The 25,041-nt window shown below is 45.7% G+C and overlaps 2 protein-coding genes across 2 annotated transcripts in view; one reads left to right on the top strand and one right to left on the bottom strand.

The window, feature by feature from the left end:
• T265_07029 (hypothetical protein) overlaps nucleotides 1-7,229 on the top strand; it is a gene marked incomplete at both ends in the record, with an annotated part of 29,243 nt that extends 22,014 nt beyond the window's left edge. Inside the window, 3 exons of the mRNA XM_009172453.1 lie at nucleotides 946-1,265; nucleotides 2,594-2,737; nucleotides 6,540-7,229. Coding sequence (XP_009170717.1) covers nucleotides 946-1,265; nucleotides 2,594-2,737; nucleotides 6,540-6,601 — 526 coding nt within the window. The remainder of the gene's footprint in view (nucleotides 1-945; nucleotides 1,266-2,593; nucleotides 2,738-6,539) is intronic.
• T265_07030 (hypothetical protein) lies at nucleotides 6,298-18,376 on the bottom strand (the record flags this gene model as incomplete). The annotated part of the gene is made up of 4 exons (XM_009172454.1): nucleotides 6,298-7,010; nucleotides 10,320-10,551; nucleotides 16,258-16,723; nucleotides 18,098-18,376. The coding sequence occupies 4 exons, from the start codon at nucleotides 18,308-18,310 to the stop codon at nucleotides 6,782-6,784; spliced, it is 1,140 nt and encodes a 379-aa protein (XP_009170718.1).
• Nucleotides 18,377-25,041: the final 6,665 nt, after the last annotated feature.

Below are 25,041 nucleotides of genomic sequence, written 5' to 3' on the forward strand. Positions count from 1 at the left end.
TTGGGCCTTTTATACACTAGAAGTCCGTATTGGTGATTAGGGAAAACTGAGTTTGTGGAGCTAGCCAGATTAGAGGTATAATCGAATTCGCTGTAGTTGTATGGATGCTTGCTAGACACTACATTATGTCGACCCACCGTCACGATTAATCAAACGTAACAGATGTACGAACCATGGGGCGTGTAGGACTCCTTATTGCAGTAGGTGATCGACTGGGTGAGGATGTGCGAAGATCGTCTGACACCGTTCTGGAAAACAAATCGGAAGGTAGACCGCGAACGAGTCAGGGAGAAAATGGATAACGGTCGGTGCCCTGCGTGACAAAAACTTCGACCTTATAAGATAAGGAAATTCCTATGAGGTTCAGTATCGACCCAATCGTTTCAGCCAATGAAACAACAAGAACGACCTACCGCTTCTTTGATCACAACACCGGAAAAATTGTAACTGCACGTGCAACTTTCGGTGAGGTTGTCAGTGCTATTAACCTAAACCAGCGCGGAAGGAATTATGGTACATCTGAGCTGGGTAATTTGGTTGCAAACGTTTCATCACCAATCGAGGTGACGTCATCAGTGCGGAGTTGTGCGTAGCGGTGGGTTACGCACAACTCCGCACTGATGATGTCACCTCGATTGGTGATGAAACGTTTGCAACCAAATTACCCAGCTCAGATGTACCATAATTCCTTCCGCGCTGGTTTAGGTTAATAGCACTGACAACCTCACCGAAAGTTGCACGTGCAGTTACAATTTTTCCGGTGTTGTGATCAAAGAAGCGGTAGGTCGTTCTTGTTGTTTCATTGGCTGAAACGATTGGGTCGATACTGAACCTCATAGGAATTTCCTTATCTTATAAGGTCGAAGTTTTTGTCACGCAGGGCACCGACCGTTATCCATTTTCTCCCTGACTCGTTCGCGGTCTACCTTCCGATTTGTTTTCCAGAACGGTGTCAGACGATCTTCGCACATCCTCACCCAGTCGATCACCTACTGCAATAAGGAGTCCTACACGCCCCATGGTTCACCGTGCGAATGGCTCAGCTAAACGCTATAGCCCACGTCTCATCCCTTCTGTCAGTGGAGGAAAACGCCCAAAACCTGATAGGGCTACGAAGCATTCTGCACATGCTCCCTTGCGCCACACCTCGCCGAGGTCTGTCAGGGCTGCTACTGAGGAAGATGAGGACTGTGCTGTTATCACTCAATTGGCATTATTCGCAGAGGGAAAACAGGAGGGAGAAAACTCGTCCTTTCGTGTGGAAGGTTAGTTGCGCCCATCGTTAGTTTCTCAGTTAAGTTTATTGGCTGTTTCGTTATACTTCTTCAAGCGTCTCAATATGGCGTTACCCGTACCAGCCGGTCCGCGGTATTAGACTTGGTACTCATGAGTAGTGAAACTATCAACCATACCGCATAACAGGTCTTCATGGGAGGTAATTTTCACTTGGGTTACTGATTGCTCGATGTAGCTGACTTTGTCTCTGTTGCCTAAATGCCGCAAGTGCAACTTGTTCACCTTGTTATATATTCTTGAGACATTATCTCTTCTGCCCTAGCCCCGTAATACATCAACCGGTGATGCTCCAATAATGACGCCAGGCCGCCTAAGAGTGGCGGCTATTGATGGCTGATAGTTCTGGCGCTCACATCTTTGGTATTCGACCAGATGGCTGCTGACCTTTTCGCGGAGCTTGATGGTTGCCTTGCAAGCTTCCCACCACCATTCAAGAAATCACCAGTGCATGGTTGGGCGCTTCAACGTCGTGCAATATATGTTTATTGTGACATTCAGCGTTTAGAGTTTAGGGTTTCATTGGCTGAATTGACAGTGTATGGCAAGGATGTCGCCTAATTCAAGTAGCTGTGCCTTTTTCGTGGTAAGAGGCTCATGGTAAAATTTATACGCCTTATGGTAGTCTCCCGCCTGTAGCACCAGTCTCTTCCGCCGGGGTCTGAAGGGGAAAAGCGCTAATTTTGTGTGGCACAATTCATTGAGCTAACTGTTTAGCTTCAATTCAACCATCCCGCCTCAAGTTGTCCCCCATGTATTTAAGTCCGTTTGCTATTTGAGTCCCGAAAAATGGGCAATGAACATGAATACTAGTGGTCAAACGTTGGGCTGGCTTTTGCCCAGTGTCCGTGTACGCTACTCGATTGCAGTCAGCGTCCTGCACTTGGTTGAGCCAGTCTGAAACCTTTTGAATTTTTCCGCGTTTAGAATACCAATAGAATCACGTTTTGTTCATCAACATCATCGTATCTGAACACTGTTATACCGAGTAGCGTTTACGTTCCCGGTTATGTGGAAAATTAGTTCTTCGCGAGGTGACTACTAACACAGATTCTGGAATTTCTCTGTATCTCTGGAGAATATTTGCCCATCCATCCATCACATGACTGCGGCAAACGGGTCCAATTCGAGGGATATGATGGCAAGCTCACTTGGGGACCGTCTTACCTGCCACTTGCTTAGCATTAGGATAGTCTATCAACGGGTTCCCTTACACGCACATATGTTCTGTAACCAACACACTGGTACCATCTTCGATCCAGACATCCTGCTAACGGCATTTTATTCATCTCCCTTTCAGGCATCGGTCTTTCAGCTTCCATTCAGGAAATCTGTAACTGGTGCCTATACAATGGGATCTTTGTACAGAGCTTCGCTTCCGGTCCGGACTTTGTTGTAGAGCTCATCCACCAAGGAAAAACCCACATCCTGGACGCCAGTTATGGTATGTTTTGATAGCATTTTGAGTGAAATCTAAATCACCATAGAACCGGACATGACGGATGAAAGTCTAGGACAATGCTAATAAAGATATCGTTTTTTAAGTGAAGCCAATCTATGCTGCAAAGCCGACAAGCATTGTACAGGTGTTTCATCCTTATTGGGGATCATCAGCAGTGCGGATACTACGAAACTCCAGGGAGTCTCCAACCCGCGATCTCCTGGCCAGTAGTTTGAACAGTTAACTCTTCGGTCGATCAGCAATGTGATTAACTCGTTCTTATGCAAGATATAGCACCACCCGTCAGCCAATCACGGAATCCACATCACGTGGTCACACTCGAGTGGCACTTCTCAGATAAAGGTTTCACTCATCGGATGAATATTCTTCCTCTGGGCACACTACCAGCAGTCCATAAGTAGCTCAGAGGGAGAATAAGATTCACCCGATGAGTGAAACAGCTATCTGCGAATTCGCCACTCGATGAGCCTGTCAACACATGGTGCAGATCCAGTGATTCATAGGTGAACTATGCCACATCTTGCCTAGATGTGGGTTAACCACACTGCTGATCAACCGATCGTGACCGAACGGTTAAGTGTTCACACTACTTGGCCTGAAGGTCGAGAGTTCGAAACTCCCTGGAGTTTCGTGATTCCCAATAAAGATGAACTAGGTGCACAGTATTTCCTGGCTTTTCAAAACAGATAGACAGGACGAAATCTCAAGTGAAAAACTGGTGATACGGCAACATTGTATTTCTACTACTCATAATACTGATACTGATACCTTTGTTTTATGTGAGTAATGCCCGTCGCTTGGCTGTCTAATATATTGATGGGTAAATCTATCTGGCTGAATGTTACCGGTGTTGAACACTGGTGTCATGCTGTCGATGATGATGCTGACATAAGTTACAGAATTAATCGATTCCCACCAAAATTATCAAAACTCACACTACTAGGAAGCATTCTTATCTGTTATTAGAACAGGTAGTATTTCCTGCTCCTCAAACGGCGTCCTATCCAGATTTTAGTCACGGATAACCTGGTAGTTGGCTTATTTCAAACCAGAACTATTGTAACCGTGGGACTGAAGTGAAAAACAAGCGATTCACTTCCGAGAATTCTCCCTATGGAATGTACATACGTCAGTGCCACACCCTCAAATGGTAGGTTTTTCGGGTTCTGTGGTCGTACAAACCATAGTTAGCGACATGTAGATGCCGCAATATTGTTCTCCGCTACAATGTATTTTTTCACAGTCGTCCGGGCAGTTGTAAACGAACGTGTGACAGTAATAGTGATTGCTTATCATCGCCACTGTGGCCGAATTCTCGATGTTTTCGACACTAAATACGTTGGACCATGTAGCTCTAGTTGTTATCTTGACGACACTACCCGCTATTCCCTTCTCTCAATGTACTAAGAACCCAGTATGATTTCTCGTTCAGCTAGCTCACTCAGGGTGCATCTTCATGCCTGGATGTCAGTAAATCTGAGCGTTCCGAAAACTGTGCGATCTATTTTCAACTGAGTTAACTTTTATTGTTTGGAACACTTCAAAAGCTGCGTTAACTCGCCCGCACCACATGTCCCTCTACTGCAATACGTGTAAAATGCGAGATACAGAGGTAATGGCTTACAATAGCTTTATAGTAAGTAGTCTATCAGGCTGATATTAGATGATAAAATAGCAGTGAAGTACATCATGTCTGAGCAATACGAGCTTCTTGGACTACATCGGGACAAAATTGGAAATAAAATATTGACTAGAATCGGGTATCGCAATATTGGTATTGTGACACCGTGTGTTGTCACTGTCATCCACTAAAAATAAGCCCAGGCGGAGACAGCATCAAACGGACAGGAATATTCATGCTTGCGGTGGATGAGCATGTCTCCTGTTTTTCAACTCCGCGAATTATTCAGCCGTATCACCCTGTCAGTCAACCGTCTCTCAGTCTGAAGGGTCCGAGATCTGAGAGGCACCCAAGCCTACAGAGGCGGAGGGAATCAGAGCCCTTACCTTGACAGCTAGCATATGGCCCGGCGAAGAGAAGCCCTCTTCATCCGTACGATTGAACGAACACAGTAAGTCATATTAGGTCGCCTTTCTTATCGTTCAGCTTCCTGAAGTCGTTGACGTTTAGGTAGTCACAGTTCATTTGCACAGTAGACAATCTTTTCTATAGTTATCCGACAGGAGGTGTTCGCATTGACGATCATAACTCACTAGGTCATGTGTTCGCTTACCCACCATATTGTGTAGGCTTGCCGGCTCACTAAAAGCGTTCCATTCAAACACTTGCGTTTTGGTGCCTAAATGAAGGGGAACGACTGAATCTTTCTTTTCGTTTGTGCAACTTCTGGACATGGTTATCTGCAACGATAGAAATGAACATTTGTTTGGTCCTTTACTGATTTTGATCGAATTTGTCGTGGTCACCAGACACGTCCACAGCATGTGGTCGAATAAAGTGACGCATCTGAAGACCAGTCAGATCTAAAAAATTGAGCACAGTAATTTCCTTCTGGATTAAAATTTTTACGTGAGGATTTTCTAAAAATTAAGTATCCTTCAAAAATGCTTCAGATGCTTGAAAAGGACCGCTCCTATCGAAACATTGCAGCTCTGAGTGAACTGTGACAACCGGACATACATTCATCCAGAACCTGTGGTGAGTTTCAGTCAGCAGCTGGTGGAAATGATATCCACACCTGACTTAGTTTAAGTGGATCGTACTAACTCAGTATCGATCAGAAGCTGCACTGCTGCTGACGTTCTCCGCTCTAGATAAATCGAGCGAACCCTAGTAAACACTGGAATAATTTCCTTCGGATGCCATTAAAGGAAGAACAACCAACACTCCAAACGTTTTTATATTGACAAGCTTCGTTCAACCGGAAAAGTAGCGTTAGCGGAATGACTGAAACTGAGCACCAATTCAGGTACAAAAGCAGATATGTTGAACGTTATTCTTTTGGTCCCATGCATACAAGGAAACGATGAAAGCACCGGGAAATCAATGTGCACGCAAACCTGTCAGGCTAACTGGTGTGGAAAAAACAACATATAGGATGAAATGAATCACTCCCGCTGGAAATTTAGCATTGTAGCACCACTCACTACCGTGCAATACGTTCCTATCATCGCGTTCAGTTAGCCAGTTGATTAGAACAAGATCCTAATGATGAGGTCTGCAACCCTGACTGCGCTGGTGACAGATTCCCCCAAGAGAGAATTCCGTGAACAAGTAAACAATCTTGGTTGTATCCGTATCCGTGAGGAAAATCGTGAATAGGATAAGAATAGGAAGAACTACTGAGCGACCCACGGTGAAATATAAAGATGTTCGCTATTCGGTATCGCGTCAGGCCACTCAGTTCAGTACAGCCCTCTGGAGTTCGCATCAGGTAGCAGAACGCTTGACCTAGCTGATTGGTTCTCCTTCCACCTAAAATCTCGACCAACCTCGTAACCTGGTCACTTGGCCTGACGAAGTCGTTGTGTTGAAATCGAAACGTTGCCCAACAATAAATCTACCGATCATTACCAAACTTTTTCGAAAGCGTCTAACTCCTATTCATGTAAAGGATAACCTGGAGCGTTTGTCTTACTCTGTTCATTTAATCTTGCAAAGAGAAGGCAACAAATCCGTTAAAGTTGGCCGCTTAGTAGCTGACAGCAAACGGTGCGCGGACGTAACATTCGGCACCATATTTCGTTTTCTAAGCATAACCAACCATTCCCCGCGGTATTTTGCCTCCTCATAAATGGTTATTCTTTCAATTTCACTGCTCAGACCCCGAAACCGGTACCATCACGTTCCACCGACCAACAGGCGTTTCGACGGCAGATGATTGACTGCGAACGACAGCACCTTGCCCCATCGTGTGATTCCCGTGTATCTAATCCCCTCTTGTCTATATTGCATTTTTTCAGTAAGATCAAAAAACCCCTTTCATTGAATTAACAATGAATATTTGATGAAAGGCAAATTGGGGATAGGATTCTAAATGCAATTGAAATAGTTAAATCGGGTGATCAAAGATCAGAAAAATCTATGGGTGCTAACAAAATACGGGATATCACAATTTGTGGTAAAGGTAATTGCACGGTCCAATGTGTGAAAATAAGAGCATTTTCCCCGGGTCGTCCAGGTGTGGACCGACAGGATTGCACAAATCGTTGCTGAAAAAGTTGGCGGAGCTGCCGCACAATCAGCGACTGGAGGCTTAGCGGGACTTCCGATCTGTTTGCCGCGAATCGAATGCTGAAAATGGGCAAAAATATATGAGTTGGGCTTATAACACGTAAAGACGATTAAATTCATCGGTTGTAAACACTTGGCCGGTCTGCTTAACCTGGGAAAACTCAATGACCTAATCGTGAGCCGATTATTTCCACTGTGCATTCTACCGGACAGCATATTGTTTTGAATTACCAACGGGACCAAACAAGATGCTCGCCGTTCGGGCTAAAAAGTACGGTTTGACTTTTCCTTAGGAAAATGGCGCGGGAGTTGAACTGATTTGTCCGTAGAATGGACCACTGTACAATCACAGTTCAACCGAAAACTTGCCTCAGAGCGGCCCCTCGGTAATAAACAGGCTCCCAAATATGGGGATGTGGTAGGCTGTAGGTATCCAAACTGTTCACAGAGGCCGATATAATGAAAGAATCGATCACGAGGTTAAGAAGATTGAATATCTCCGTGCAAGTGTCATCTTGCTATGATAGGAGTGCCGCTACAAGACTGAGTGGGATCAAACTCGAACCGTACGCTTGCAGACGAGTCAGTCGATGTGGTAGATAGATTTTCTTACTTTTGCAGCTGTATGAATTCCGGTGGATTGGTTGGAAATCAGATTATTCCTCGAATCGAAAAAGCCAATGGAACTTTTTTTAACTACCGAGGCAGTGCGGTCCACACTGCTTCATGGATTAAAGACGTAGCCTCTACACGCAAAGAACACACGAAAGATGTCAGCGTTTGACCATCGGCGTCTCCGAATCATTGGTCGAGTCTGGTGGGAACATCGGATTAGTAATGTTGAGTTCCGCCAGATGGTCCAACGAATAAAGAACTCCCTCGCGATAGATGAATTACTCACGATTCGTAGGTTACTCTGGTTAGGACATGTACTCCACATACAAGGAGGTCGTGTACCACGCAGGTCTCTTTGCCCAGCTTTGTACTGAGTGGGATCGGCCGAGAGGTGGACAGTGCTTGACCTGAAGTATGAAAACACACCAGTAGACTTAGCCTCTCTGGATAGGGATCCCGGGGCTCAACCTAAACACCGGCAGAAACGGCCTAATCGTGCATCAAAGCCATCGCCTTCAATGCGTAGCTACCGGATCCCCGAACTGACTGAACATGCCACCGCCCCCAAGACTCGGCTGTATGCCCCATACTCTCCCGTTTTCCGGTGACTGAAACTGTAGCAGCTTGGACCAATGTGCTCATGGCACAAGGTTCATAGCTAACAAATTGATTGAGTATTCTGAATTCACCAAAAGTGGCGTCCGCATTATCATCTCAAAATCGCAATCGAATAACTCATCGAAGAAACGCTATATCTAATTATGTTTGGAGAACGATATGGCACTACTTTGTAAAGGTCAAGACCGGATACGAAATACACTGAATGATGTCGGCGTTAAATTCGTTATGCGCTCTAAAACCTAAAGCTCAGAGTGCTATTGCAAAGACTGGCATGTTAGTAAAGTCGACGATGCCTGAAATAGTTGTTGCCTAAAGGGTCGACTGTCGTCCTTGAGGAGTGGCTCAACGGTAAATTCCTGGATTGGAGGGACCATTTCTTGCCGGTCCCGCTGGATGGATACAGCTGCGCGCCCAACATGAGCTTTCTCTGGAGAGATCAATGATTGCCTTTCGGTTTTCTGCTGCTGGATTGATTCACCTTCCCGGTGATCCGGTGCAATCGTTACAGCGAACTTCTGTGTCAGTGAACTCGAAATGTGGTTCACCAGAAACTGTTAAAAATAGCCTATTCCGATCGGTAGTTGATATTTTTCATGAGATAACCATGCTAAGGAGTTCTAAATATTCACTTTTATTTAATGTTACCCTCCGTCAATATAGAAGTATCAGTTTTCACACCGTTGATTTTTTCCTTGCAACGAACCAAAACTAAATTAAACCAATATCGTGTGGGTATAGTGTGAGCTCGCTTGTCCATACTGGGAAGTATTGAGCATACTAGGGTGTATTGTGTCTTAATTCAACACCCCAAAGCGTGGCAGTAGTTATGGCCCCTATCTGGACTGGCTGGAGAATCTATGTCCAGAAATACGGTGTTAAAGTGATTGTCCACTTGTGACCTTTCACCTACGTTCCACGATGGCGACCACGTGACTGCGAATACTCAGAGTAACAAATTTTGAATTATAATTTACGGATTTTGTTTCGCGACTGCGTCACTGTAATATGGTACGTAGTATCCACAAAGTATGAGTGGGGTCCATAACGAAAACCTTGCTAGATCATGTAGGTCTGTGTCTGGCCAATCTATATTCAGTAGGTGTTTCGAGATACGGGCACCCTGGCCACTTGTCAAAAAGGGCTAGTAGTTCCTTCTTCGCTACCGAATTTTCCCTTGTAACAATAGGTATTCTATGGGTTGGCATGGTTGTGCGGCATACAAGCAGGGAAGAGGGCTGCACATGTGTTCCCTAATGATGGGACATGGAACACGATACTATGGGTTACCTAATCACAACTTACCGTAGTGCCGGTCGGGCACTCCTAACTGGGACTTACGGCTTTTGATCGTCCCCACACATTCGGTACAGCTGAGAGCTGTACGGTGCCTTGGCCTTTCAGAATCTACTGACCTCACCTTCAAGTACCCGATTCACATTTACATCCGGATAGTATGACAGTATCTCGGAAAGTCTGGCAGGTAATCGCCGGCTACCTTACATCTCCACTTTGATCGTTTGATTCTACGGTGAAGTCCTCATGACACCTGCACCGCGTATCCTGTTTCATACTGCAGAGCTTTTTACCATATTCTGTTCTAATCCTAATGTAGACTAAGCCAACGAGATGCGCTGCGAATGCGTCCACTGCTACACGGCAGGTGGGTTCCAAATGAAAAAAATCGTTCAGTTGTAGCACCCTTTCGGTGCCTAAATGCCATGCCACCCGAAGGTTGCACGAGGGCTGGAATACTGCCAGGCTGTCCAAGCCTAGACAGGGGAAGTCGAGAGGCGAACCACAGACCTTCCGGTCAGTAAATTAGCGCTCTAACCACTTGGGTCATCTCACCCTCTTCCCACTGAGCCAAAAGAAAAAAATAACCATGGTCGGTCACAAGCTACTCAAAATGCTCACTCAAGAATGGTATACAATAAATTACGGTTGAACCCTGGAATTCAAGAATGTTCTGCATTATGATAGGATTTACCATAACGATGACAGCACATTTGTGAAGCCTAGACAAGCAGAACAGTTGGTCGCTGTCAAATTTACTGTTGTGTATGAGCACTTACAGTTCCTTTATTTTCTCTGTATTGAGCGTACACAACCAGCAACCAACAGCCTTCAACTCACTTCTGACATAGATAATCGCTGCCTTCCGCTAATCCTTGTTCAATAAGAATGTCGTGCAGTTGAAACCAGACCGTTCGAGAATCCAGTTGGTCCAGAATGATCAGACGACTCAGCAGTTCCAACAGTCTTCCTACTAATAAGTTGCTTGGGGCAGGTTTGGACAAAATAGGAGACAGCAGTTTTTTAGCTATGGTTCGGAGGTTCTGTTCATACTGAATGGGCTTGTCTGTGCCTGCAGAAAAAATGATAACCGTTTGAAAAATTTGAAGTTTATGGTATTTTATTATTTTCAAACGGACTGGAAGTCATTGGCTTTACCTCAATAGGTACATGACAGGAAGTTCGCTTATTCAACAACCAAAAAATACAGTACAGAAAGAGGTTGAACAGTGAATGGTGGCGCAGCAATTCATTCTGTTGGAAACTAGAAATGTTAAAAGATGGTCAAGCGGGCTGAAAGCAATGACTTAAAGCATAAAAGATGGGGCTGCATCGGTTTGGGGTGGCTAAGTTCCAGGATTTTCCGCCAGTCTCCAATGTGGCGGGTGGATAATAGGTCATGATTGAAGGCGACCCCGTGCTGCCAGTTTTCGGCCGCAGCGGGAGCACGACTTGAGAATGAACGTATACAAGTGTTCATTCAGCCACAATTATGGGTAACACGGACCGCCTCGTAAACCAGGGTCGTTCTATGGTGGCAAGGGACGGTCTACCAAGTCATTGGTAGACAATCTGTATGCAAATCACCGTTGAACTCTAATTTAAGGCATACTTTTGTTACCTCTATTATCGTACTTTTAGGCCGGCAGTTTTCTCGTTTGGTGGGGTAGAACTATTTCATGTCAAGACAGCCTAATTCTGCTCTCTTGTGTGGCGTCCTCGAAGCACAAATTAATACATACCGGGTGGGATGAGGAGCTCTTTTGTTTCTAAAACAAAAAACTGTGGTGTTCCCAGACTCAAGTCTATTATACCTCTGTTAAACTGATGAGAAAGATATCCGTTCAGCCTGTGCTGAGAGCGACAGCCAATTGAACATCGCTAGATTTGCCGAACTAACAAGGGAACCTTGGAGATCATACAAGGACTGTATTCATTGACAGAAGAGAAGCTGAAATAAAAGACTGACTTATCGATCACGTTTCAGTGATCAATGGAGGTAAGCAGAATGTTCCACCCGATAGACTCTATGGAATGTTACCTGGAATTTTCCCCAGCAATGAGCTAGGTGTATTGAACATTTAGCCCAGAGACGGACTGTGGCTGTGGATCTTCAGAAATTTTACACGGTTTGGATGTCGTAGGATGGACTGGATTAATAAATACGAAAGCTGGATAAAAAACAGAGCATTCGTCCGTTTACCATGGAATTCCTCAAAAGCCCAAAAGCTCACTGCACTCAATAGATTTTCGCTCCGACAGGGACCCTATTTTTGGCGGGCAATTGCCAGGCTGCTGACCGTGACTGACCCTATTCCTCTTCGAAAGAAAGCGAAACAGTGCTCCAGATTATTTTAATCAGGTAACTGTACCTGTATACTAAATCGAACATTCGTTGAAAAACCCACAAATTCGTTCACATTTCCTTAGTTCTACGCCTGGCCACGTTAGTGTTCAACACCAACGCTTCATTACCATTGGTCCACAAATGGCACAAAAGTGTACACATATTCTATAGCTATTAGCCACACAACCAGATTGGCAACAGCATAGTCCGTGGTAAGTTTTCCAGCCAATCAGCCGTCACTGGAAGGATATCACCTGACTGGAAAGAAGGCAGAAAGAAGAAAGTTATATCCAGCTGATCGTCGTCATGTGATTCCTTGCCGCAAATCCCCGACGGACAATCACGAGGCTAATGATAAGACAATCTGGCCGACATGGTGGCACCAGACATTCTTACCCTTTTTGCGCTGTTAGGCAGGAAAATATCGAATTGGACACGTTTGTGACTGGGGTGAAATAGATACGCCTTCAGAGGCGTGGACGTACAAAATTTGGCTACGTGAAATATGTGGCGGGGTGGAGGTGGGGGTAAACATCACAATAGGGTTTTCAAATAAATCACGGTTGCGAGGCAGCGAAGCATCGGTGTTGACGTCATGATGTCACTGCCGATGATTACACTACTGGAGTCGCTTCCCTCTGTGCGACTAGGGGTTTCAAATAAATCACGGTTGCGAGGCAGCGAAGCATCGGTGTTGACGTCATGATGTCACTGCCGATGATTACACTACTGGAGTCGCTTCCCGTTGTCTGTGCGACGAGCACCGACTGCGAATCGACCGTCCAAATATGGTTCTAAGGAGCTCAGACGACCGAATGGAGCACTCGATGCATGCAGGCATCAGGATGTCAGTGTTCTTAGTCGTCGAATAAGCCCGGATAAATCTCGATAGAAAGTATCCTTCTCAGCGGTAGAACTGAAGTCCGTTGGGGCAAAAACCGACACTACAAACAAGCATCGTTTTATGTCGAGAGACACTGTGCTCGATTGGGCTGGATGATCGTTCACTAGGATCCGGCCCAGCAAAGCGCATTCGGCTCTCAGGTTGAATGCAACTCCCACGTCATATATTCCACCAGCCACCGCTTCTGAAGCGCCGGAAACACGTAGGGGGAAATGTGAAAGATCTGAGCTCGTCTCTGGCGCTCGGAGATGCATAACAACGTTTGGGTTTCGCATGTGTTCCTGAGGCACAGCATACATCAATTCTAAGGAAGTATGAGGCTTCAGCGAGCATTACCTGCTTCCCAATTTGACATGGACTACGGACGTTGAAAAGCTTGTACGCGGAAGGGGTTTCGTGGATTTGGCAAGGTGCTATTTTGTTTATTGTCAATAGGCAGTGAAGTGCTTAAGACCCATCGATCATATAACTGACAGCTAAATGACTCAGCAGCATCTGCTTGTGTGGTGCGAAGGGATTGGGGAGGGAGATCGGTGGAAGAACTGTGTAGGCATATGGGACCCCCCGGTCACCCAGGCCGAGGAATGAAATTTGTTTGAGGTACTATACCTTGAGCAGTTGATTCAAAATTCTGACTCACAAGGCGAAGGAAAGATGTAAGGCTTTGTTATGGAACCCTGCCACTAGACTCTGACTCAAAAGTCTGGCCCGTGGCATATGGGACCCCCCGGTCACCCAGGCCGAGGAATGAAATTTGTTTGAGGTACTATACCTTGAGCAGTTGATTCAAAATTCTGACTCACAAGGCGAAGGAAAGATGTAAGGCTTTGTTATGGAACCCTGCCACTAGACTCTGACTCAAAAGTCCCGTGCGTGAGGCAGCGGGAAGATGTAGGGTTTTGTTCGGGAAGTTTTACCGGAGCCAGTGACTCAGTGATCCGACCTACTCGTCTGCAGGGCGTTGGTCTAACCTGAGGTCCCAGGGAGTACGGCACTACTGCCTCACCCCTGATGAGGCAGCACGCAGCAGGGACCTTTTTAGCAACACTAGACTCTAGTTCTAAGAGTATTTCGACAAATTGACAGTATTTCGACCACACTGAGTGATACGCCAGCGGTCCCGGTTAACCATTAAGTGATCGGAGTGTGTGGTTTTTAGGGCCGACCTCTTCTATCGTCCTTCCTCAGAGGAAGGCAACATTGCTGCCTCTATGAATATGAAAATACTGGCCACATGGGGGAACGTCTTATTGTCTTCACATTCACATTGCAGAGCACAGTACGACTTTACCCACAAACCACCTAGTAGCATGATTACTCATAGTACGAAGTCTCGCTGCCCTCTGTCCGACTGCTTCCGTTTGCCTTTCCTACCACGGTTGCACCTTGTAGGAGGAAGTTGAAGCCAGGGCAGCCTGCGAGATCATTGCAGCCCGACCACCACGTCAAGGTGGCAGCTTTACCACGAGGCACTGACTGACTTTACTGTGCTAAAAACAATCCCAAAGAAATGTTCACTGTGGCTAGTTCAACCTCAGGTTAAGAGTTGAGAAGTGATGTGTAACTGTTCCATCCTTATTGCGAATCAAAAGCAGTGCGTATCTTAAAAATCCCAGATGGAAAACTGCACTAGTGTGCTGGTTGTCTCCTTGACGTTTTCCAGTCCTTCACCCGTGTCGTAGCCTCGGCAGGACGAGGATAAGATGCTGCACAACCTTATGAGAACGGCTGATAAGGTGAACTAGTGTAAATGCTAGCGTCCAACATGTTTGCAGTTCTCGAGAGATTCATACCGTTCACCCTGACTTAGATAGGGTAGTCCTTGCGTGTGTCATCATAAAAACCGATTATTGGGCAAACCTGAAATGGGGTGGTAGGAGTAGTTCAGACGGAGTTCCTTTATTCCACAAAAGGTGAGGATGATCAGAACAACATCAACTTGTGATGGGGTTTACTGAACACAGAGTTTAGGTGGAGAGACTTGCGAGAGACTCATCCCTAATGCCGTACGCAATTCAGGGAAATGAACTACGAGATTTTCACAATGGTTCCTGGTTTAGTAGTGCCGGGCACACATTAGTTCACAGATTGAATCGTAACAAACATGGTTCTGGAGTATTCTGGTCATACATGGAGAAACTGCCATGCACCAGTAAGGCCTCTTCTTTTGGATAACTGCGATGGGCCACGATAAATTTGTCGGTAAGCTCAACGGGGAACGAAGTCAGGGCGCGAGTTCATTGTACGTCACCTTTAGCTGACGTCATCGCTTTCGAAAACTGATGAACGGCTTGATTACGAGATAGAACTGCATACTGGCCAGTTGTCAAGCTGTTGGTCGAAGCGTTCAGCTGTAGCACCTTTCCAGTGCCTAGCTGCCATGCCACCCGAAGGAAGCACGAGGGCTGGGATACTGCCAGTTTGCCCAAGCCTAGACAGGGGAAGTCGAGTGGCGGAGATCGGATTCGAACCACGAACCTTCTGGTCAGTAAATTCGCTCTCTAACCACTTGGGCCATCTCGCCCCCGAATACGGCTGGCGAACCATAGGATAGGCTTTATACAGCTTATCAGGCAACTTGCAAAGCTAATGTGTGAATGTTCTCCTTGAATGTTGCTCCACCCGTTACATCACACGTTTTGCGGGTCACGTGATCACATTTCTGCCAGATAAGTGTATCAGGCTCACACATGATGGACACTAATGCGACCGCACTTAGTCTGCCTTGTGAGCAACCTGTCCCGCCAAGATTAGACAGTTATTAAATAGCATAACAGGTGGGACCATTGTTCCCTGGTTTTCGAAATAGAATAGACTCTTTTTAAGGTATAGTAAAACTAAACCTGCGGAAAAATTACTGTTCGTGTGGAAGGAGCTGGTGTTTCTAATTCTTCGCTTGATGACGTTCGCTGAACTCGGTTAACGGCGTCACAAATGCACCCACATTTCCGTAGAAACTATCATGCCGGGTGGATTGCGTCGGTCGGGAAGACAGGATCAGAATTGCAAAGCAGAGTCAAATGGAAGCATCATAACTTGTTTGGTTCGTAGTTAACAGTTTACGCAGTCATTGTGATGTTAAGAGACTGAGGATTAACGAAACAAGACGTCAGACTGTGTAACAACAAACTAACTGAGCAATCCACCACAGTTTTTCTGTTGAAAGTAGAGTGAAATGTTTCTAGTCCTATAGTGGCTCCAATTCTGAAAAACTGAGTTAATGCAGTATTTCTCCAGAAAATCTTATCCGTGAAGAGTTAAGTTATTATTCACTATTCGTAAAGGACCTAAAAGTTCGATCTCCAAAATGATGACATCTGATCGGGATGGACGAACTCCAGTCAACATTTCCCCGCACAAAACTTCAAGGAAATATTTAAAAAAAACCGTCTGCAAAAAATGTATGAAACTGTACGCTCAACGAAATCAGTGTGGCAAAGTCAAATCAGTCAGGGTGTGCCTTGAGGAGTGGCCAACAGTGGTGACCAGAGAAATCTTGACGCATGGACGATAATAAAACTACTCACTTTGCATCAAAAGCAGATTAGCCTGTATCCATAGCTGCACAACACTAGTCATGCGTTTAGGATCCGATGACTGAATACGGTCCAGCAGATTACTCAGAGACAACAGCAGTACATTGCTCTGGTTGCCTTCAACCGAGCCAATGTTCGGAGACATTGTCACGAAACCATTCCTCACTTGTTCTGAAGTCCACATATCGCTAAATTGCTCAAGCTGTGTTGCAAGGGTCAAAGAGTGATACATATTCTCGGGTAGAATTAATACAGAGAGAGGGAGATGAGCGAGTAACTCCTCGATGCAACCACACAAACCATGACCTCTTGTCACGAGACTCTTTAGCGGTGTGACCCCTGACGTATTGGCATGCAGCAAGCTTGGCCATGGCAGATGCTTGATCAATTTCTTCGTGGGTCCACAAAGGCCTTCCATACAAACCAACAAGAGTGGTGAGTCACCGGTATGGGGATCCTAGGAAGAAGAAAAACCAGATTCTGTATTGCCAGTGATCCTGCTTCGTCAAGAAAGACTGAACATTATCCGACGTTATCCGGTTAAGTACACTTAAAGTTATCCTTTTATGGAGCAGAACTAGCTGAATTGAAATTTGGGGAGGACCACAACCATAAAAAAGGCTCAAACAGACCAGAAGTGTCTGCACTCTCCAGAAGGCTTGATTATACTGGCATTGCCTAACAACTCCCTTGGGGACATTAAATGCTCACTGAAACAGAATGCCATACATTTAGAACATGGTGTAGATCCACTGAAAGCCTTCAGCACTCTATCCAAAATGCGATTAGAAATATCTTCTAATAAGCTGAAAATGTCACAGTTAAATAACCTAGGGGTGGTTCTTAAGGCGAGGGTCAACACCTTAGAATCCATTTGTATTAGAGCGTCATTCTTATTATTTTTCGAGGGGACGCAGAAAATACCAGATATTGTGGACCTCATCAAAAAACGGAACTACACCTACAGATGCTCCATTAGTTCTGTTTCGAATTCCTAACATGAATGTGAAACTTCTGACCAAGAGGATTAGAATGCAGGACTTGTTAAGACAGTGGCCAAGGGTTCATGGGTTAAGCTTGACGTCCGGTGGTTTGCTTTAGGTGACCTCAGAAACACGGTCAGCGGTCGTCCGAGGCGTCAAGCAAACATGACACACATCCAATACCTTGTCCAGACAGATAAGTCCAGTGTGCACCAGTGAAATAGTGTAGCAGACATCAGATAGCCAGAATTCTAACCCTGACACAACGAGCTCTATCAAGACCGACACGCGAACTCAGCGCTTCTAATTTGACACGCACGAAGATATAAATCTCGTCATGATAATTCAAACGACATACAGATATGAAAACTGATTCGGCTTCACCGAACGAGGTGTCTGGTAAGCAGTCACTCGGCTAACATACGGAAGAAAGCACGAAACCAATGAAGAATGGAAGGATTTTGAAATAAGATTTGATTACCAAACCGACTACAACACGCACCTGGCAAGAGCAAAGAGACACAAAACCACGCCCCCGTCAATGTTAAAGTAATCAACTTATCACTGACAACGTCAGAGTAATCCTAAAGAACCGTCAGAAAATTGTGAATGCTAACCATGCCTTTCATATAACGCCCATCTTGTAAAGGCTGTGGCTCTTAGATCCGCCTATGTAATTGTGCACATCATTTTCAAGGGGCAGGTCGTCCGTACCGCACGAAATTAACACCCTTCTAACACGATTGACCTTGAGTATTCTGTAAGAGAGTTAGTAAAGCGTGAAAAGTATTGGAATCATGTCCTCTTGGAAGTCAGAGGGATGAAAAAGGTATGTCATCAAAACTCACATGGACGGAGAGATCCAAACCACAATCGATCAACAACTTCAGTCCCAACCCAAACGATTGACGGACCAAATTGCACAGCAGGCTCCGGAATTCCGGTTGAGAACTTAAAGACCGCAAACATATTCCACCCTCTTTCAGACTCCTGATTAGGGAGAGCGGATCTGAGGAAAGCTGAATGCGTCTTATTATCCCGTTGTTGGGAGGTATGCTCATAGAACCGGTACAATATTCATGTGCACAATTTGGATGAGTTTCGGAAAGTTTAAAGGGTAATCAGGCGGCCTGTAAAAATGTATGGAAATAAGGATGTCATATTATACATACGGCAGACGGTTTTGGTTCAAAGAAAACATTTTGTTAGGTGTTTAACTGTGAAATACACTATCTATACACACAAAGGACTCGCATATTGTCAGGAAGGTCAGATTCCTGAAAATAACCCCAGAATGCCCAGAACTTACTGAGACCCTAAAACTCCGAAGTTTCGATAGGGAAGCCAGCATCGGTGTTGAACAGTGATGTCATTCTGTCGATGATGATGATGAAGCCAGCAAACATCCAGGCCAGTCAATAACTCAATCGATTCAGCAAAAGCCGACAAATGTTCAGACATGCCACAGAAGCACTCAATCAATCAATCAATCAATCAATTTATCAGCTACAAATCGTGTGCCATGGGCCCATAGGTTTCAGCTGTTACAGTTTCAATCGCCGGAAAACAGGAAAGTGGAGCATACAACCAAGCCTTGGAAGCGAAGACATGCTAAGTTTGTTCAAAAACTGGGTAGCTACATATTGAAGGCGATAGCTTTCATGCACGAGCGCCACAGAAGCAATACCGAAAATGATAAGTTGAAGGCATTTTATAGGAAGCCGGCCGGTGTTGATGGGTGTTCACTAAACGCCGATCAGACAGCCTGGATCAAAGTCAAAAAGTGCCCTTCAAATAGCGCGAGGTCGTTGTACCTTTTGCTCTCGTTTGTTGTAATAAAGTTGTGTTCTTTTCGGTGAGTCTTTTGCCAGCACCAGGTACTAAAGCGGCACAGACAGAGCGGACAGTCAGACATAACACATGATTTGGAACACAATGATCTATGCTTATGACGATCTAGTACAGCTGCACGGTAACAGTTCAAGTAGATACCATGTTGAACTCCAGCAAGGCGGCCACAAGGCCAATTTAGGGTTAGGAGCACCGGATCTGTATTGTGGACTCCGTGATTCACCCCGCTACTTTGTGGGTTGGGTTTCCCAGCTCCTAATGTGGGCTCAGGCAGAAATCTCACTTCGTCCAGGGTATACGAAAGTATCTTGCACACAGAGGAACCGGATTAAAGAATCACTCACCCTCGTCTCTATGGATAACTATTCAGTGACCAGTACACATTCTTCTCCCTCAGTTCCTAGATCCAGTGCCACTGAAACATAGTACATATCTCCGGTCCCGAGTCAAGCACAAGATGAGCGTAGCGGTTTTCTTCGCTCTCCAAAGTCCTCACACTGGCCTTCAACAACGTTTGCACATCCGAAAAATTTGAACAGACAACGTTAGCTCCTACTCAGGAGGGATACTAAAAGCTGTCGCCTAAGCTCAATGTTTGGCTTTAGTTAAGTTCCCCAAACTACGTTTTCCATCTCCGACTATTGTCCGGTCTCCCGTTCACGTTTCTTCAGAGAATCTGAAGTCTCTCCAACTGGTCCAACACGCGTGAGTGTAGCCTTCAGTAACCTCGATGATGGAATAATCAAAATCCACATAAATTATTCAACTGTAGCTACCTTTCGGTGCCTAGCTGCCATAACAACTAAGGAAGCACGCTCAATGTTTGGCTTTAGTTAAGTTCCCCAAACTACGTTTTCCATCTCCGACTATTGTCCGGTCTCCCGTTCACGTTTCTTCAGAGAATCTGAAGTCTCTCCAACTGGTCCAACACGCGTGAGTGTAGCCTTCAGTAACCTCGATGATGGAATAATCAAAATCCACATAAATTATTCAACTGTAGCTACCTTTCGGTGCCTAGCTGCCATAACAACTGAAGGAAGCACGAGGGCTGGCATGTTGCCCTAGCCTAGACAGGGGAAGTCGAGATGCAGAGATCGGGTTTGAAACATGGACCTTCCGGTCAGCAAATTCGCGCTTTAACCACTGAACAAACCAAACAAGACACTCTGCTGTCTACCGAGGTTAGTGTATATCGAAACATCGTTTGTCTACACGCTGAATAAATCCGGCCCCGATTCGATCAAAGATGACTTCTGCAGCAATACTGACAGCTTGCTAAGGACTCATGACACTGATGGTGTTGTACCCGCTGGAGATCTGAAGACCTAGCTCTGCCACAGGATAAAACGAACCTTGGCCTCGATACGACCTGAGATGATAATGGCAACTATTCGCCCAAATTGCGTGCTGACCATCGTCTGTTGCTGGTCCGTTCAAACTATCAATATCATAAACGCCATTTCGCAACTTGAAGTCCAACTCCCACATGTCATAATTGGACACGGAAGAGCCACGTGGCCACAGTCTACTGAGGAAAATAATGCGTTTGGGACTGGCATTTCTACACACATGAAATGATCCGCTGGTGTGGACTAAGCAGTGCATACGTTACCGTGAAAAGACGATAGACAAAAAGGCAAGAATTGACGTTACGAGATGAATGCAGCCCACTGTCCTCGGGGATAAGGCAACCCCGCTCTTAAAATCCGGACATCCATCTTTACGCCATCTAGAACTTTGGTCGTCAATTACATATGCTATCCATGAAACTGAGGCTGATATCCATGGTCCCAACAAACAAGCACACAATCTGCGGGTTCCCAGTAACTCCATGCTCCGGGGAGCCAATTTACCTGCTCATAGTCAGACCTCTTGCTGACCCATATCCAGAATTACAAGGACTCCATCGGACTATCTGGAAAGAAATTGACAGCACGAACGCCACTGACACCGGTCGGCTGCCAAATCTTGCAATGTCTCCAGTCAAGCGCAGGCGGGGTCACCGGGGCTCAATCCTGGATGGCATACAGCACCAACAACACCCAAACACTTCGTTACCTCTTTCAAACCTTTCTGCAGTCATACGGTGTCCAACTCGCGGCTTCTGCCAGTCCGGTTGAGCCACAGAAACATCACTCGTCTCGGTAGACGGTGTTTCGGTATGTATAGCACACGGTCAAACGACCGTAGTTGATGAATTAGGATGATTTCCGCGATGAAGTGCATGCTGCACAACCAAATACCCGTTTTCTAATCACCCCATTATTAATCTGTTGACGCCATCTAAAACCAGCAACACTTCTGAGGCTTCGGTGGTCAAAAACCTGAAAACGCCTCACATCATCTGTCCGCGGGGCCATGCTTCGCAATCGTACATCAATGCAGCCATTACTATAGCCTAGCATGTGCGATTCTTAAGACATGGTGATATCCCGTTTTGACGCCACAAGTGCAAATTAGCAAACGCGATTCAGGCCTCTGATACTCTTGTGGTGATCAGCATCATCAGCTGTAAAAACCGCGTTCTTTTCGTGCAGTGATTAGAGCCGCCACCGTTTCTTTCACCGATAATTTGGGGAGATGAGGTATGTAGCTGCGCACTGGAGGCGGTAGCTAATAATTGACGCGTAAATACAGGAATGTGAGCGGACTCTTAATTTGGGAGATTGGGAGGGGAGTTATGCTTCGAAGGTCATAGCTTGGATGCACCATCGCCATTGACTGGTCCATGCGTGACAATGTCTTTAAACATCGGTGTGTCCCGTCCCTGGGTCCTTATCCAGGGAGACGGCAATGACAAGCGAAAGTGAGTTTGCTGGTGATGGCTTTCATAACTGTTTGCTAAGTCGTTGTTTGACATCCCTTAGATCGTTTCCACCCTTCACATGGTTGTGCGGACACAGCCGTTCGAGGGAGCCAGTCGACTGGCATACGAAGCAATGGGGCTAAGCCAGCGAAACCTATGGAGTGTGATCAGTTCGTCTGTCTTGGGACAGTTATTTCTTTCGAAAACCATTCGACGTACTTGAATATTACTGATCCGGTGTTCCAAGCAGACTTGAAGACATCGACCGTCAAACACTGAAATTCTTTTGAAGTTTCCAAGACGCAGCGGCCACGTTTTTTTGGGAAAAAAGTTGTTCAGCTGTATCACCCTCTCGATGCCTAACCAGAAGGAAGCACGAGGGCTGGGATACTGTTCGGTTGCCCAATCCAAGGCAGAAGTAGAGAGGCAGAGTTCGGGCTCGAACGGGCCCTTCGCCCTCTAACCACTGAGCCAGCACGCCGGGTTACTGACTCGCATAATGATATGGAACGCAATGCAGCATTATAAACTCGATCCTTGACGGCTGAGTTGATATCATGCCTCCGCCACAGGTGATGCATGTGTACGATAGCTGCTGTGGGCTTCCTAATTCGTATGGAAATATCACCTTTCGAGAGACCAACAGCTGCTCAGGTAGACAAATTTGTCAACTGCCCCGATTGGCTCATCCGCAAGCATAACCTTAGAGTTCGAGCCCGCGCAGTCTGGAAGCAGCACTTTACAATTTGCAAGTTTGAAGGGCATTTCGAACCGTGAGGTAGAATCATTTAATCATTTAATATTGTTTGGACTACCACGACGTTAGATCTCAGACAAGATACGTCGTCTGTGAGTCAACGCTCCGGGAGCACGACTCCACAAGCATTAGAGGCTGGAAGTAAATCTTTCATAATCGTATCAACGACGAAGTTGAAGGAGAACAGCCTTGTGTAACACCACTTGATGTGACCAACTCAGGCGAGAGGTTCCAATAAACCTCCACACATCTGCGGGAGTTCGCGTACACCGTCATAATGAGGGTCAAGAACTAGTGGGGGGAACCTTTCGTTCAGGCACTAACAGAATGCCAGATGACCCACAGAGTCAAAGGTAGCTTTCAAGTTGGGTGCTGGAAATTATGTCGCTGTCCCAGAATCTATCAGAGCGTGCAAATAAGATCGATGCATCCTCTTGCAAGACGGAACCCAGTTCGGTTTACACGAATCTGTATCTCCCTAGATCAGTCGACCTTCAAAGAAAAAGGCCACGGACCGCCTTTGAAGCTACAGCTACCAGGCTCAGTATTCAAAATGTCTCTTATTGAAGATAGTCGCAGCAGTTTGGTGTTTGATTGCTTCGCTCAAGAGCGATTTTCTTGTGGCGTTTAAGACGGATTTTTGAGCAGCGTCGCTCTTCCAAATGCTCAACATGCCCGTTTTTTAGTCTAAAAGCTCATCGTTATCATCCAAAGCATGTTTGGTACTAGTGCTTCGCTACCGAATAACTGTTACATAATTGAAAGCCTTATTGTGAAGAAATAAAAGTGGATAGGGAGGGTACTCAGTGCTAGATTACTCCAATCATTACGAGGTGCCTACATCTTAGGACACTTATTCAGGCAATCGGGATAGAAACTGACGCCAAGAACGCCACTGACATCGATTGGCAGCCATTCAAACGTTTCTTTCCAAATGCTCAACATGCCCGTTTTTTAGTCTAAAAGCTCATCGTTATCATCCAAAGCATGTTTGGTACTAGTGCTTCGCTACCGAATAACTGTTACATAATTGAAAGCCTTATTGTGAAGAAATAAAAGTGGATAGGGAGGGTACTCAGTGCTAGATTACTCCAATCATTACGAGGTGCCTACATCTTAGGACACTTATTCAGGCAATCGGGATAGAAACTGACGCCAAGAACGCCACTGACATCGATTGGCAGCCATTCCTTGAAACGTTTCTAATCGGTCGCACTGCGGATCACGCGGTCTATATTCTGGAAGGCGAGTAGCATCGACGGCATCCAAACACTTCGTGATCTCTTCCATGCCCCACTGCCAGGTCAAGTCTAACCAGCTTTTGGCGATGGACACATTCTTCAATGGATCCCCGTGGCACAGACACTCACTTTCTAACTTGTAGCACTTGCAAACTGCTCTTTTTCATGCTCAGTATCATCTTTATTCCCCATCATTATCAGTCACATCGCTGTACAAAAGTTTTTTTACTGAAATACAACCGCTACCACCCGCTCGTTGGCTCCAACGTGACTTTGAGACTTTTGCTGAGTGACTGTTGTTGTGACCGCCGGTTGGCTATATTTGACCGCTGCTAACACTAAACGTGAACAAACATTTCAGCTGCAAACACTGGACTAATATATTCACGCTTGTGGAATAATATTTCGACCACCAGGGATCTGGGATACCAGGAAGATAGAAATATTCTTGGTGTGGTGGTTCAACGGAATACGCAACTACGGAATCTCCTATTTTGAACTGTGAGTCAAGATTTACTTGGATTTTTCTCCTTGTGACTTTGTATCTGGCTTACATAAGTAATTTGCTCTGTTCACTAGAGACTCCATAGGACCGTTAACCACTACATAATTGGTGAGCCCGAACATTTTTTGCTGTTTTCTATTTTTCCTGCTAGCTCAGAACTCCCATATCTCCCACGCATACGCTTGGTCCAGTATTTTTTTCAACCATGTCTAACGAAGATGGACTCAACACTGAGTTGGTTGAAAACACCGTTCACGTAAAACTGTCAGCTTTTGGAGTCAGTAACCCTAGAGTGTGGTTTATCCAACTGGAATGTTACTTCCATTCCCGCCGAATTACTTCACAGCAGACCATGTTTTCTTACGTGGTTTCTCAACTCCCAACCGAGGTTATCGCGGAGGTTATTGACCTGATTGATCCTATGCCGGCATCAAATCCCTATACCACACTAAAAGCAGCAATTATTAAACGGACAGCCACCTCGGACGAAGCGAATCTGCAAAAATTGCTTGCAGGGGTCGAACTGGGCGATCGCACACCTTCGAAACTGCTACGGCACACGCAAAGCCTTGCATGCGGGAAGTCTTTTGACGACGCAACTTTAAAGCATTTGTGGCTGGAGGGTCTCCCCC

Source organism: Opisthorchis viverrini (genome assembly GCF_000715545.1).
Source record: "Opisthorchis viverrini unplaced genomic scaffold opera_v5_158, whole genome shotgun sequence".
Taxonomy (NCBI): Eukaryota; Metazoa; Platyhelminthes; class Trematoda; order Opisthorchiida; family Opisthorchiidae; genus Opisthorchis; species Opisthorchis viverrini.